This window comes from Camponotus floridanus, unplaced genomic scaffold (genome assembly GCF_003227725.1).
Source record: "Camponotus floridanus strain SB8 unplaced genomic scaffold, Cflo_v7.5 scaffold105, whole genome shotgun sequence".
NCBI classification, from domain to species: Eukaryota; Metazoa; Arthropoda; class Insecta; order Hymenoptera; family Formicidae; genus Camponotus; species Camponotus floridanus.
Window position 1 is genome coordinate 381760 of NW_020229221.1, and position 16646 is coordinate 398405.

At 42.0% G+C, this 16646-nt stretch overlaps 1 protein-coding gene across 2 annotated transcripts in view; it reads right to left on the bottom strand.

The window, feature by feature from the left end:
* Nucleotides 1-16646, bottom strand: part of LOC109609710 — a 125008-nt gene that overhangs the window by 22114 nt on the left and 86248 nt on the right. For both annotated transcript variants that reach the window (XM_020030030.2, XM_025411249.1), the window contains exons 4-5: nucleotides 5155-6988; nucleotides 4435-4630 (exon numbers count right to left, since the gene is read on the bottom strand). In XM_020030030.2, the coding sequence (XP_019885589.1) occupies nucleotides 4438-4630; nucleotides 5155-6854 (1893 nt within the window). In that variant the 5' untranslated portion in view covers nucleotides 6855-6988 and the 3' untranslated portion in view covers nucleotides 4435-4437. The remainder of the gene's footprint in view (nucleotides 1-4434; nucleotides 4631-5154; nucleotides 6989-16646) is intronic.

Sequence of the window (16646 nt, forward strand, 5' to 3'; positions counted from 1 at the left end):
AGTTCTCTCTTTCATTCCGCCGTTGTCTCGTCACCTCTCAACATGCGACTATCTCGGGTACGTAGATGGTTTAGACGGTAAATGGGTGAAAAAATTCAGCAGATGACTCAGGACAGGGGCCTACAAGCGCGTCGCACGTGAACCACGTCGGGATGGCATTTATCCAGGAAGAAAGGATGTAGGCAGACAATAGGACGGAATAACGAGGAGACGTGGCAGCAAAGCCGAACGTCGTCTGTAATTTGCATGCAATGTAATCGAGGATACGATAAATATGCATGGTTTTGGTTAGAAGAAAGTGAAAAAGCAACGAATGCAGCGGGCACGTTAAATACATATCACGATGCGTTTGTTAGCAAATAAGTGACATAAAAAATTATACTAATTATATATATGTTGGTAATCTAATCATTTAAAAAAATGTTTTGCTGATATAGATAGATGTTTAAGTATTGCAACAAAAATTTATCGTTAATTTTTTTGTATCTGCTAAAACATTGTAACATTTAGAATTTAGCAGTAAATTTTAGTAATATTTTCTGACAAATTTAGGTCCCAAATATTAATTATTAGGTAAATAAAAGTTTTCACACAACTAGAACAATCTTTGTGAGAAATGATTTTTCTGTCAAACTTTATAATAAAGATAGTAACCTCAATGGATTTTTTTAAATTTCATTAATGATTCAGATATAAATTCTGCCTCTTTAGATTGATTAAGTGTAAAACATGTGCAATATCATGATATTTGCTAAGCATTTATCTATCTCAGTTAATTTTTCGCATTTAGAAGATTGCTATAGTTGCAAAACCATTTTTTCGAATGAAAATATAAAAATATAAAATGCACGAGAAATTAAAATCGAACTTTAAAACTTAAGAAATCTACATTATCTATCTTGTAAGTGATTTAAATTATAAGATGATATACATTCTTCTTAGGAAATTTTACATATTAATCCTTAAATAATATACAAATATTATAAATTATATATATAAATTGTAAATTATTGTACGAATCAAAATCTTTTTTCTAAACTTCTCCAGATATCGTAGCTATATTATACGCGCGCTACGTTAGAGATATCGGTTAAACCCACTATGAATCGTGCAAGTCGAGGCAAGTCGAGTTTGTATTATGACGCTCTTGAAGGCACGATTGAAGCGATCGTGCCTCTCGAAACACCCTAACAAGCGAACACGGGCTACGTCGCGGCACGAAGCGCAGGCAAGGACGCCTAGCAATTTTGAAGATGATCGTAGCGTCGAATTGCGGCTCGCGAACGTCAGAAGCTCACAGGCGAACGGGAGCGAGGGATCGCGTTCGGTGAATATAGATCGGCTTTAATATTATCGCCCGGCCGTGAGACGGCCGCCGATATCCACCGAGACTCCGACAATCTTCGTTCGCGCGTGTAATGCTACGTTCGGCGCGTCGTCGCACGTCAAGCACGGGCACGGGCGTTAACCGACGTTGGCTGTTCGTGGATATCGCCACGAGCGTAATTACACGAACGCGCGGAGGAATTCGTTGATATTAATCAACGTCGTCGACGGCACAGACGAGAGTGGGCTCCAGGGGTACAGGGTGGCTCGCACCCGGCAATTTTCGAGATAATGGTCTCTCTCTATGCCAGGACCGTGGCTCGAGACGCGAGCGAACATGCGAAAAACCACGGCGCGATTACTTTCTAATTATCGGCAACGATGATCCCTCCTTATCCTCCTCTCCCTCCCATCGTGGGATTTAACGTAGGTAGCCGTAAACGTGTGCCGTTTATTCTCGGGAGATCCCGGAGGAGCTTTGACGCGTCTCTTACTCGGATACTCGGAGAGAATAACGCGCGCAGAGAGACGAAGAGGGAGAATCTCGTGTTTTCTCGATCCGCGTTAATTAATTAGCGGCCGAGCCAAGGTTGCGACGGGCACCCTCGTTGGTTTCTCCCGGGAGACACCTGGTAATTTCGCAGCGCGACGTTTACGCGCGTTAGACGGGCATTAAAATATATGTGAAAATGGCGCGGCGACGATTCTGCGGATAGCCGCAAGTGACAAGAGAACGGCCAGGTAATTTAGAATACGCGGCCGAAGTGCGCGAGCCGTCGCGTCGCGTCGGGGAAAGGCGGTGCCGAAATTAATGTTACGGAGAAAACCGCAAATTCGCGCCGCGAGATCTGAATTTCCAGCTTTAATCGTCCAAGCGAGAGAGACGCAACGCGAGCGTTTGATGAGACGCGGCCTGAACCTTCTACGAACCCGTTCCCGTTGCGGAATCATCGCGCGGTTCCCACGTATACGTTTTCTTTTCGCTCGCAGTCCGGTTTCGCCGACAAGCTTCGTTCGTCTTTCTCTAACTAAATTTTCCTTCCCTGTCAAATTATAATACACAATTACAAAGTGAAAGAGGCAGCGAATCGATTAAATGATGATTAGCTCAGACACGCGATAGCTTATGTATCATGTATTATGAGAAATTGGATTGAATGTTTTGTATATAAGCAAGAATTTTTTTTATCTAAAACTTATCAAGAGAAGTTGATATTTGAAAATGTTGAAATTTGTGACACCTTGTGTGTATAACTAAAGAAATATAATTGAGGAAATACAATAAGAAGTGTGCAAGTCATGCTACTAGATTATAAACGAGCCGGGTGCACCGGATGTACGTCGCCGATTGCGTTATCGGAAGCCGTTCACTTTCAACGGCGATCGATGAAATCGCGCGCCCTTCGTACAATCATAATTTTCATAATACGTGATCAAGCAAGCGGGCGGACGACAGGACGCGCGCGGTGGGACCGGAAGCCACGGTTTGTGTCCAGCCGTTGAACCTGGTCTCGTTTAATTCCGCTCACGGAGCGGCACCGCGAAGCGAACCGGGGCTATTATAGCGCTGCACCGAGTGCGGATGATGTTATATACCCGGAGGCTGTCCACCGCCGAGTCCACCATTGAACCATCTCCTCCTCTTTCTCTCCGGCCTCAGTCTCGAGTTTCCAGCCGTCTTCTCGCGAGATGAAACATTTAGTCGTTGCTAAATAGCATCCGTAACAGAAGGAAAGAGAGAGAGAGAGAGAGAGAGAGAGAGAGAGAGAGAGAGAGAGGCAAGTTAGGCTACGGTAGATTAACCCGGACCTTGCTAATTTCCACGACTTGGGAATATTGATCGGTATTCCGATTGGAGCAGGAAGCTTTGCGCGATTCTCGACTTCCTCCCGTAAGTGCCTCTCGTCGCTCGATGTACGATGCAGAACGAGACTCGTGACGAAGAAACGCTTTCAATCTCTCGCTGTCGCTGTCGATTATCATCGGCGGATTAGCGGACGGAGAAATGAGCGAGACGATCCCGTCCACGGAAATTACATTCTTGCCGCATCTCATTCTACGAGACACTTGATGTACGTACAATATCGTACGTTAATCGACTTGACAATATCCGCTTGATAATGTAGGTTTGTCGTAATTGAGTCTCAATAATTGAACAATTAAAGCTTTAATAAACAATTTAAAAATTATATAATTGGAATACTTCGTGCATTCTTTCAAAATAATTTTATTTTATTCAATTCGATATGTAGATAATAATTTTATAGCTAATTTTTTTATATTGATCGATTATAATGATCGAATATTCTGATAATTATATAAAAAGAACGCGATAATTTTAACAGAAAAAAAACAAAAAGTTATGATATAATATTACGCAGTTATAATCAGTCTTTCGATTCGGATATGTTTTGCGAAACTCTTTGTATCTCGCCTCCGAATACGATTACGATTAGAAATGGATTTCTTCGTTGATTGTAATTGGCAGTAATCGCAAGAACTTCCCGAGTCGTTCGCGGACAGGTGCATTTCCTAGATTCGTCGTTATGATTATCGAGAGCGATGAAATGAATACGAACTTATGGCAATAGGGAAGTAAAGAGCGTTACGCGTTTCTTATAATGCCTAGTAAAACGCCCCGTTGAAAGATCATCCTGCTCGATCCTAGATCGGTCCCGCGAATTTAACGATTCAGTCCTCCTTCCGCGGACAAAGTACGCCGTAACTACGTCGTAACCGGTATTTCATCGACATGGTTAATTACAATGTGCATGTCCGTCCGTTCGACAAATAGACTTGCCGCTCGGCAGCGTATCATCTGACTGAAATACGGGAGATCGCTCGCACGAAGAGCGCTCAGAAAATAGGCACGCGATGTTTCAATTTGAGAGCACTGGTCGCATTTGGAGCAATTTTTCTTAAAGACGCAACGGAAGTTGTTGATCTTACGATTACTTGCACAACGTTCTTTTCTTGTAAAAATATATTTATGAAGTATTATATATTTAAGTAATATATATATTTATGAAGATTCCACAATATTTCAAAAATATGATAATTTTTGAAAAATATTTGGAAAGGGAAAATTTAAAAAATATGCAAACTCACGAGTTAGAGGTAGAGCGTGCCGACACGTCGCGGTGCTACGACAGTGACAGCTAGACGTGGTCCACATTTAGTTGGTGGCAGAGGTGCAGACGTGACAGGCGGCGGAGTTTCCGGTCTCGTGCAACCAAGACCACTTCCACCTCGTAGCTCCCAGACCAAATTTGTCAGCGATCGTGGTCTGCTTAAACGTCTCGATCTAGCAAATTATATAAAAAAAATATGATAAATTTTGATCACACGAATATCATATGTTTTGACAATTAATAATTAAGGCATGTAAATAAATATTAAAGTTATTTTATCCGCTTATACATGTCTGTGATTTGAATAATTTACGTATATTATATAATATGATATATGTATATTATCAATATATATATATATATTGTAAAAAATAATTATTTAATAATTCAATAATAAACAAATTAGAAAAAAAATATACTATATTTCTTGAAATAATATTTTAATAACCAACAATAAATGTATGACATAATAACAAAAGTAAAAGATTTATTCGATTATGCTTTCTATTTAATACTATTTTTAAAGTAAATTATTTATTACCATTTAATTATCTTCTTCATAAAAGATTAAAGAAGATGTCTTAATATATATATATATACATATATAATATGATTAAAAAGAGAGAAATTAAAAAAACTGCTTTTTCAAATTTAACAAATAAATTTGACAAATACATTTCGACATTTATGAGCGTACCTTTTTTCCGGCAATTTGGCGCCCGCGCCAGAATCTCCCGAGGTCCTTCCACCCGAGTGACTGGAATCCAACGTGCCGTCGAGCTCCATCGCCTGCTGGAGATTCGTCAAGCTTTTGTAGCGTATATTGAAGAGGGGCGAACCTCCCTTGTAACCCGGCGGCGTTTCCTTCAACGGCGACGCGCTCTTCTGCCTCATTAACGGACGTCCACGTTGAGTGCCGCTGTTCTTCACGTATAGCTTCGCCAGAGGCGGCTTCTCCACCCGCGGCTGCGGCGCCTCCTTGACCGCGCGCCTCGTCCGTTTCTCCGCCTGGATCTTCTTCGTTGGTATCGTCTCGATCGGCGGTGGTTCCGGTCGATCATCGAGCAGTGGCGCGATCGTCACCGTGACCGGCGTTAACGGCGGAGTCGAGCCACCCTGACCCGCGGCGACGAGAGGACTCTCATACGGCGACCTGACGCTCTTCGGCAACGGCGCGAAACCGCGCACGTAATCATATATCTGATCGATCTCGTCATATTCCTCGGTACAGGCCGACGATGACGGCGGTATCCTGTTCTCGTCCCGATAACCCGAGTGACCGGAGGATGCCTGATGGCCGTTGCTGCTGTGATAGTGATGATGATGATGATGATGGCTGGCGCTGCTGTTTCTATGATGACCCAGTGGCGCGTGATCCGAGTTCGTCGACGGTCTCCTGAGAAAGCCCGAGCCGCTCCTCTGTCTCGAGGACTTGCCCTCGCCCAGACGACCGTCCAGCACGTGCGCTCGATCGGCCACGTCGGCGACCAAACGGGAGGCGCGTTCCACCAGCCTCGTGAACTCCTGCATCGATCTGAGTGCCTCCTCGTTCCGCGCCTTCACCAGCTTAAGCGGCGCCGCGAGCGGTAGCGCGACGGCCGCGCCTTCTCTTTGCAACGGGAGCGCGAACACGTGCTCCTCCTCGAAGGTCGACAGCAACCTCAACTCGGGCACGAACTGCGACGACGATTTAAGCCCCCGCGGCGGCTGGCCGTGCACCAGTCTCACGGTGAGCGGTAGACGCTTGCTGAGAAGCGCCCTGGCGGTGTGTACGCCGCTGATGTTGTCCTCGCGCGCCAGGGCGCTGAAGCGACCGCGTTGATCCATCCCGAGCAGGACGCTGTCGCCGCGGCAGTCCACGCAACGCAGGAATCTACCGCGACCGGGTAACGCCACTTCGCCGGCGATGACAATCGTCTCGCCGGCGGCGAGGGTCCTCGTACCCTCCGGTACCACGATCCCCGATTCGTCGTCCACCCGACAGGCGATGGAGCGCACCGTCTCGCGCACCAGAGCACCCTCCTCCGGGCATCTACGCGACAGCTCGTTTACCGATTCAATGCCGCGCACCGCGCGACCCTCCTCGCTCAGAATCTCGAAGTAGCCCGCGTACGAATCCGGTATCGCGAGTCTAGGTCCCACGCCGACCACCCGGCGACCTTCCTTGATCTTTACCGCCTGCGCCACGATTTTACGCCGACGACCGGCTGATATCAGCAGCGCTGTGCTCTGCAAACTGGGCGCCGGTAGCGTCGGTACGCCCAGTCCACCGTACTGGCCCTTGGTGATTTTGATCACGGCTGGCAGACGATACTTGGAGACGAACTCGCGTAGATACGTCGCCTCCTCGGCCCAGCGTGCCGCCGCGACGACGATCTGACCGTCGGTCGCGGCCATCGCGGTCGCTTGGCCGCGACGCCCCCGCGATCCCGCGTCCCCCCGAGCGCGAGATCGGGCCCGATCAGGTCCCCGACGATAGCTGAACGCTACTGCTGCTCCTGCTGCCTATGCGCCGCGCCTCTATGCTCCATCTGGAAACATGAAATCGTGCTTTAAGTACTTTGACAGCTACACTTGGCTGAGAATATTATAATAAAGATGTAGCAAGCAATATCGATGGAATATTTTACAATTTAATCTACGATTTTAATTTTCGTAAAACATGTTTTTTTTGAACGAATAAATCGCATAAAATTAAAAATGCTTTTCAGAGAGTGTGTATTGGTAATTATTAAAAATAAATATAGTTTAATAAAGGATTATTATAAAATGTGTATGTATAAAGTATCTCTATAATCTAGCTCTACATATCCGCTCTATTCGCTCATCCTTAGTGAAATATGTAGATGATGATAATAATTAGTATTCAAGCATCTATGCTGCTGGAGCTTGTACAGCTAATCTCTGTTGCGAAACTATGCCCGCCTTTACCATGTTAATTTCGACAGACGAATGCTTGCCTTTCGGCACCGCTCGCCACTTGCCCACCAATGTTTGATGCACTTTTAATGCATCCTTTCCCACGTGAAGCACTATTGCGATTCCGTGAAGCGTCCGGCACCGCGGCTGCGCGAGGAGCTAATGCCAATCCATGGCTCTATAATAATATACGCAATGACCCGTCGTGTCATTAGTCAAGTTTCAATTACGGACCGGTTTCATAATTTCCGCAGCAAGGGCGGTCACCGCTCAAAACCTACAAATGGCAGGTAATCACGTATCGTGGGCAGTACCCTTGTTGCTTCCTAGTTCGTCATTCAGAACGGAGATGAGAAATCATCAAGGGAGGAAGCTCGCGAGAAGCAAAATGGAACGAATGCCTAAGTGCATCGAAAAAAATGAGATCATAGCTTTCTTCGATACAAAGTGTCGTTCGCGTATAATCCAATCATAATTCAAACGCGTACAAAAGAGAATAAATCTAGGGATGCGCGCTAAAATTCATTCCGTGAGAGCGAAGAATCGTGATCTCAATTTGTAAATAGTCCAACGAACGGATCGGGCGAGGATGTAATGATTCAACAATGATAATACTAGATATTTACACAATGTCTTGTAGTCTAGAGAACATTATTGTTGCGAGATACTTAACTAGACACGATGCGCTTGCATATATTGTACGTGGATGGGTGTGTCTACAATTGTTTCGGGTTTCTCCGAAGAGAGTCTCATCTATGGAAAATAACGGTCGTGAGTCTGATCGTCACGCATTACGCGAGCCATGGTATTATGGATAAGCGGCTTCACGCTTGCGTTGATTGACATGGAAACGGTCAGCGGATGGCGACAAAAAAGTGACCTAAAAACTCCTATTATATTGAAATGATTCATACAACAATATAAAAAGTTTACAGTTTCTATCGTGTAAATATATTTGTCATGTGATTAAATAATATGTAATATTGCATGATTAAATGATGATTAAATAATATGTAATATTGCATTTATAAGATTGCAATTTAATATGTGCAACATCGAAAACATGATATACAATAATTTTTACTTTGAATTTCTATTATTAAATTCTACGCATAATTTTTTCCTTCGACAAAAAACAGAACCGATGATATATTAAATTATAAAAAAAAATTAAAATTGTAATAAAATCTCTGATTTATTAGGACATATGCAATTCTAATGAGAGAACGTTTGTATACTTTGCAAAATGGATTTGTCGGTTGAGGAGACTCGTTCGTAGTAGTTTATACTCGCGATAGCTCACGATTATTACGTTACATTAAGACGATATGGGCCCAACGAAACACATTGTTGTCCGTTACCTAACAAAGCGCGGATAAACCTGTATAGGTGTATGTGGATGGGCGTGTCGACGATTGTTTCGGATTTCTCCAGAGAGGATCTCCTCTTGGAGGAAAAGTAACGGTCGTGACTTGATGCCAGGCAAACACGATAATCTGTATTAAACGATTTTGCGCGAACCAGTCGCTTGCAAAGTTTTAACGCGCCTTGTTTCACAGCTGCATCAAGTTTTAACGCGCTTCTGACAGTTGCCGCAGAAGTCTGGATAGAAGAAGCGGACATTCAAGGACACATTTTGCTCGCAGACAGCGATTCGTCTACTATTAAACATTACGTAAAATAAATTAACTCACTGAATATAGCAGTTTAGAATAAATTGTATTTAAAATATGCATTGCAACTTTTTTCATTTCGCGAATGAATACAATTTTGCATAACGTTCAATTGGGAGAGAAAATTGCGGATGATTATTAAGAGAGACAGCGAATCATGATTCTATATATACGATTCTATATAAATAAAGATTTTGATTTTAAAGCTTCTGAATTTAATATCTATAAATATGATCAATTACAAAGTAGCTACGGACTAATGCAATCATTCTGATTAATTGCTTCGATAACTAATAGCGAAAAATATTTACTAAAGATAACTTTTATTACTTCCCCGATCGACTCCTATATAATCCCGAAGCTGCTAAATGAATTAATACCATTTATGGTGAACCGTACAACGGCACCGTGCATAAGATGGGCCGTAGACAATACGAGATAAGAACGAGGTGACCAATGACCCGGGGCTTCGTGACAGGCGCGCCTCTAGGAAGTTATTCGACATACTGCTTCGCTCAACCTCGCTTTTTTTCCCCATCTTTCTCTCTGATATTTTATGCGCGTGAACTTCCGCGGTTACATCTAAGCGTGAATGGTCCTTATCATGAGACCGGTGAACAGATGATGTAATTAATGTGAAACTTAATGCCCGTTAAGAGGTCGAAGCGAAAGTTTCACCAGCCCATTTCTTGAATCAGCGCTCGATTTCGCAATCGATGATATTGTAATTTTCAATAGGAGCTAAACTATGTATTTTAATACTATTTCATAAAGAATCTTTTAAAGACAAGATTGAAATATTTCGTCTAAAATTGTATGAATGTTCTATGAATATTTTATATATATATTTGCGATATTTTTATCTTAAAATATTTTTCCTAATTTCCATTTAAGAAATTCTTACAAATTTTCCATACTTTAAATCTTAATAACTAAGGAAACTACAATAAAACTACATTAAAATTAAAATATATGCTTTATCATTTTATTCCTCGAGTGCACATTTGCATGAATATATTAAAGTGTTTCAAGTTTCTTAACTTGCACATTTTCACTTCTAAATTCGCGAAAAGTCTATCGTTTCTCTTTGCATGACTTTAATGGATTCCTCGCCAAGATGCAAATTTGCTTCAAGAGAAAGAAAATTTTTTTAAGACATCGTATCTCTCTTTCTCTCCCTTTCTTTTTTTTATCTATCTCTCTTGGACAGTTCTGGAGTACTCGGTGCGGACGAATTTCTCGCCTACCCGACGTCCATTGCATTACGAAAGCCTAGCAGTGCGGCCGACATAGTTGCACGTCACGTGCATATGCCTAGGCATAATTAGATTAATGCAGCACGAAATTGGATTAAGAAACCGAAGCCGGCGGGCCCCGCGCCGCCCCCGCGACGAGCGCTCCAGGCGGAGCACGTTTCTCCCTCGAAACGCCACGGGGTTAATTAATCTTCGCTGGAGAGCGGGTGGTAAACGAAGCGTCACGTACAGAGACGGACCGCGTATAAATCATTTCGAGTGCACGTCGCGTCGCGCGGCGGCTTCCGCGCGTAAATTGCGAGCGTTAATCGCAGGCCGGTTTAGAACAGGCCACGAAACCGCTAGCTGGGGATGGAGAAAACGGAGCATCTTGGGAACTTACGAATTCGAGACGATTTGCGGCAATTTTGTGAAAATTAAGCGGTTTTTTTTGAAAATTCTAAAATAAAACAATCTTACTTTTTTTACATACATTCGGTATATTTCGGTACATTTAATTTTTGATATGAAATATAAATATGAAATTAGACTCGTCGAATTTTCGTGCAATCCAATGGTCGAGAACCGGTCATTCGCGCGAGTCGTCGTATCTTCGATCGGATCGCGATCGATTTTTGCAGACGGCACGCATTCCTCGACGAAGTAGTTACGACTGCGATAAAACGACACGACGAAGGACCGCGCAGGCATGCTGTCGATCGCGTCGTTACGCATATCGATATGCACGCGATACGATATTCGCGATTAGAAGCGAAAACAATTGGCGCGGCCGGTGTCGAAACCCCTTCGAGGAGACAAAAGGGGCACGATGTCGTCGGTGAAAGCCGCGCGGCGTCGAGCCGCAGCATATAATTCGAGGGCACGTCGATAAATCAGCTGGCGCGCGAAAGAGCGAGAGGAGCGGGGAAACGTCAACCGTTGCGACACGGATTTGTCTATCGGTGGGCGACGAGCGGTGCACATTGTCATTAAGATCGACGAGCGTTGATAAGTAGCTCGCCGTGCATCCGGCATCGCAATTTTCTACATTCTCAATCCTCTCTGTTCCGTTCATTTTCAATTTCACGCCGACGAGCTTTGCGCTTTCGTCATTTTACACGATCGCATTACGCAAAACGGACTTGTCTCTATTAACTCGTAAAAGATTGATTTAACACTTTCTCACTCTCCTTCTTTTCTCCCTCTCTTTTTTACTATAATATAAAATTAAATGTTATATATAGGTATATATTGTATGCGTGTGCGTATGTATATGTATTTATCTATATCTACTGAGTAGTTTATTAAAAAAATTTTATTAAGAAAACTCATCTATATCTTACTGATATTTTATTAAGAAAATTTCAGGAAAAAATAAAGCCGTGAAACTTGCACGATTAGAAGAAGAAAGAATTTTTAGAATTTTTAGAAGAAGAAAGAATTTTTGATCGCGCCAACGTCAGCCAAAGAGATTGCCAGCAATTATTAACCAATTACTCCGATCCACTTAATCAAAGAGGGCACTTTTCGAGAGTACCGCGTGCCATCGAGCTCGTGCGACATTCTACTCTTTTTCCATGCTCGACCCTTGACTTGTTCTCTACATCTCGGCAGTCACCTCCTGCAAACCGTAATAACTTCCTCATGAACAAGCAAGAACGCCACCATCCATCATCCTGTGGCCCATGGTTCTCAACCTTCAACAACGTTTCTCACTTTTGACCTAATAAACATTTCTCCTTTGTATATCTTATCCTTCAATTTAAACGCTGGAAAAGTAAGGCTTCCTTAAAAATATTGAGAAAGAAGATGTCTATATAATCTATAGAGAGTATATTTGTTTGAATTTCAAATATTTACGGAAGAAATCCTAGATAATTATTTATGAATATATGTTTATATATGAATATATTAATTATGCATTCAAAGTATGACATTTCTAAATATTTGTTGAGGCAAATCGTGGCTGTGACATATCTGACGATGATGTATCATCCCGAATATTTTTGTGCGAAGGACAGTCTCGCCTCTCGAGAAATAACCTCCTTAAAATTCCACGCCAATCGCTACAACATCTCAATAATTGCTAATTGGAAGGTGACTCGTCTTTAAAAACTGGTCGCACGTCGTCTATCCCGAATCAACTTGTCAGTTTCGATTTAACGGGTTGTAACAGACCCTCCCTTTCTTCCTTTTTATTTTTTCCTTTCAGAAAAATTATTTATAGATATTTCTTAAATAGACCTTCTTATTTTCTATAACACGCATTTAAATTGTCAGCAATAACAGATACAATTTAATAATTGAAACGAATACTTTCGCGGTATACATGAATATTAGAATTGGCTTGATTTTAATTTATTTCATCAAAGAAAAACAATCTGATTTACATAAAAAAAAGTGAACTGAAATGTTCGCGAAACATTGAAATTAAACAAAAAATTTATTCATGACTCAAATTTGGAAGCCAAGGGATGTAATCTTATAAATTGTATTTTAATTCTGAACAAACTTACACAAATTAAAAAATATCTATCTAAATATCATTATAATTATTTATAAAATTAATTAATCTGAGAAAATTTGAACTAGTTCTCCCGGGCTTTTCTGAAAAATAAAATTAATAATTTTCCAATATGAAATATCAAATACATTGCGACACACAAGAGCCTATAATGCTCTCCGTTTATTCATTCAATCGCATATGTATCGCCGCTCGGCATTATTCGCGCTCTCCTCCGTTAAAGTTGCGAGGTCTTCATCGGGGAGCGTTGATCGCGCAATCTTTTCACGTCTACCTTCTCGCTCTCGCGGGATGAGCACCGCTTGCAGGGACGAGTACAAATTAATATTAAATTGAATTATAATGACAGTGTTTACCAAGGGGCAGCGCATAGCCGCGCGCTGCACCGGCAGCCGCTATTCGCAATGGATGGCACGAACCCTGCAACCGCTCGTCTCGTCATATTTTATGCAATGTACATTAACACTGCCATGCCGCGCGGCCGCGTGCTCGTGTGCACGTGTTCGTTAGTGGCCGCTTTTACGCCAGGATGCGGGCGACACGTCGACGTGTTTCTCGCGTCGTCGCGACGCCAATATAGGACGCCAATATTCCACTATATCGTGCAGGGCAAACGCAATTACGAGCCGATGGCATCGACATGCAGAGAAAACGTGTGTCACAATTGGACTTGATAGTATCTTGCGCATCTATATTTTTTCGAAACATACATATTAGAACATACATCTAGAAGAATGATTCGCTTTCATATCTTCAATCTTGCTTCAATCTTGTTTCTTTTCTCGCGTCAAGTTTTCAATTGATTGATAAAAACGACCGTCTGTTCATTACTTCGAATTCTTTCCGCAGATGGACAACTTGAATCCTATTTGTTTCACGCTGCCATCACTGTCGATATGTTACGCAGTAGCGCAGTTAATAGGAGCACAAAGGCAATTGGAAAGCCAGATAGGAAAGCGGCTATCGCGAAGGCACAACGAGTAACTGCAGAATCGTCGATACACAACCGCTGACAACCTTTCCAATTGTGCAAGATCTCGATTTGCCAAATCGATTTGCCGCGGGAGGAATCCAGTATCAGCAATCTGTTCCGTTAAATCTTTCGACTGTGCGCGACGAGACACGTGTCACCGGTGACGTAAAATAATTTTCAAAAAGCTCACAGAGAGCGAGGTCGATGTTCCTTTTTTCACTACAATACTTACACAATAATATGACATATTCAGGGCAAAAACTTGACAGTTCATTTTTTTTAAAAAAGCGATTGCATGATGCAAATAATAATTGTCTCTAATAATTTCCAAGTCTCTAATAATTTCCAAAGCGAATAAGAGATGAAACTGATAAATTAAAGAGAAAATTGATTTCCTTTTGATTTCCTTTTCGAGTATGAAGTTAACGATGCATAGCACATTGCTTCAAGAATCATCGAATAACAGACGCTTCCCGATGCCAAGTTCGAGATAAAGCATTCGATAAAACCTTTCCCGCTGATAAGACTCTCAACGAACGCAATCCCGCCGCGATTGACTGATTAATTCGCGCTTAATAAGTTCATTATGCTGTCGCCTAATACGATGAAGCGCTACCGTAATTACACGGAGTGGAATCGCATATATCGCACATATTCGTCGCTGCGTGAGATTTCTAATATATCCCCAATGTTTATTGCACAACGCGAAGTCGCGGGCAGACACGCAAGTGCGTAAATCGCTCGGCTCTCTTTTCCCGCGAGAGCGACATTGTGGTCATCGTAAATCATCACGCGTGTTTCCCGGGATTAATCGCGTGGCTTAAACGAGAGCACCAGTTCACCTTGATCTTGAAATTTATTAATGGGTAGATACAGGCATACACACAGGTATATCGCGCGCGAGAATACGATGAGAGAGAAAGAGCGAGAGGCCTCCCGATATCGGAGGGAAAAGATATCGCGAACGGTTCATTGAGTTATAGTATCGCGAGGAGGTGAGTACACCCGCCCGAGGGGGAGGGGAGGGAAAGGAACACGGAGAATTTAATCACCGATCTGTTCGCCGCCGCGATACGGTATGCGTGTACGAGGTATCCTCCTTAAAGGCGCGTATTAATTCATTATCTTATAATTGTCGGCGTACGCGATTCTGAAAGTGCGCGCCGATGGAATAGCGTGTTTATCGGCCGATATTAGTCACTCCCGCGGTACCTGGAATGTGGGGGATGGGGTGGAGAATACGAATTCCTTCTCGGCGGTATTTGTAGGGCACTAGCATGGAGCTATCGTTCTTTTATAATCTGCATCTCGATATAGCAGTGATTACAATCATGGAGATAATACGCTCCGCGTGTAATTAGACTGTTAACGTGCTTGAAAAATTTGATACATTACTGCGACAGAGGCGCATTTATAGTCATTTATCAAATATTAAATTATTTAAGAGTAATATCATTTAATTATTTAATATTTTTAGGAGAGAAATGTACATGATTTTCGAGATATAATTTTTTTGCTAATGACTTTATTAGATAGTTTCTTGAAAAATTTGATACGTTACTGCGACAGAGGCGCATTTATAGTCATTTATCAAATATTAAATTATTTAAGAGTAATATCACTTAATTATTTAATATTTTTAGGAGAGAAATGTACATGATTTTCGAGATATAATTTTTGCTAAAAAAATGACTTTATTAGATATTCTCTCCCGTCCAATTTTTTAACCAAGATGTCTTTTGCTGTCACACAACGTCCCTCGGTCATGATGGCACTTAAAATTTAACACGATGCAAAGTTATCGCTATAAGAATAAAGCAACTCTGTCTGGCGGTGTAGGAATACAATCATAATTTCTCCTTCAAGCAGAAATATAAACGGCACAAGGCGAGTCGACGACTATAACAATCGTTCAGGGTGACACGCGATTGGGTCTCGAAAAGGCAAGGCTAGAATAAGAGTTGAACGGTATGAGTTGACGCTACGTCAACCGAAAGGTAAAGAGAAACGTTCAGAGAAACGAGAGAGAGAGAAAGAGAGAAAGAGAGAGAGAGAGAGAGAGAGAGAGAGAGAGAGAGAGAGAGAGAGAGAGAGAAACAGCGAGAAAGAGCATTTCGCTTTCAAGTCTATTTCATAACAAAGCCGCAGAACCTCGCAGTCTGCGGTTGGCGAGGGAGTAGAAAAAGATGAAAAAAAAAGAGGAGAAAAAAAGGATCTCGGTCTGTGCACCGTTGTGCATCGGCGTGTCTTACGTTTGTAGAAAATGTCTTCGATCTCGCGCCTCTTTTCTTTTCGCTTATTCTCCCTTGTTCGCTCATAAAATCCCGTGTACCATCACTTCGGTCCAGATACTCTTTCCTCCTTGCTCTCCGGAAAATACGCATGATTATTTGCCTTCTCTTATCTTTGCTAATTAATCATTTAATCGTGTATTAGCTACTACTATTCTCGAAGGCAGGAATGCTTTAATACATGAAATTAAACGCATGTCAAGATATATATGAAAGTGCATATATATGCATATATATATATACGCTCTGATATATGCATAAATTCACGTGTTAAGGCATTCTTGTTGTCGAGTGCATACATCTGCGCTCGACTGGTCATTCCTCTGGCATTATCTTACCTGTCCATAACATTACTAATCATTTCACTGGTTTATTATGAGATACAGATATGTCTGCTAATTTGTCATCTAAACGCATTATTATATATAATTTTTATACGCTTATAATTTTATCTCTTATTTTGTGATATTTTTATTTATTATATTTCAAAGCCAGAGATCTATTTCATTCGGGATAAATTTATTATTTAATATAAAAAAGAATGCATCGAATCGAATGATCTTGTATACTCTTT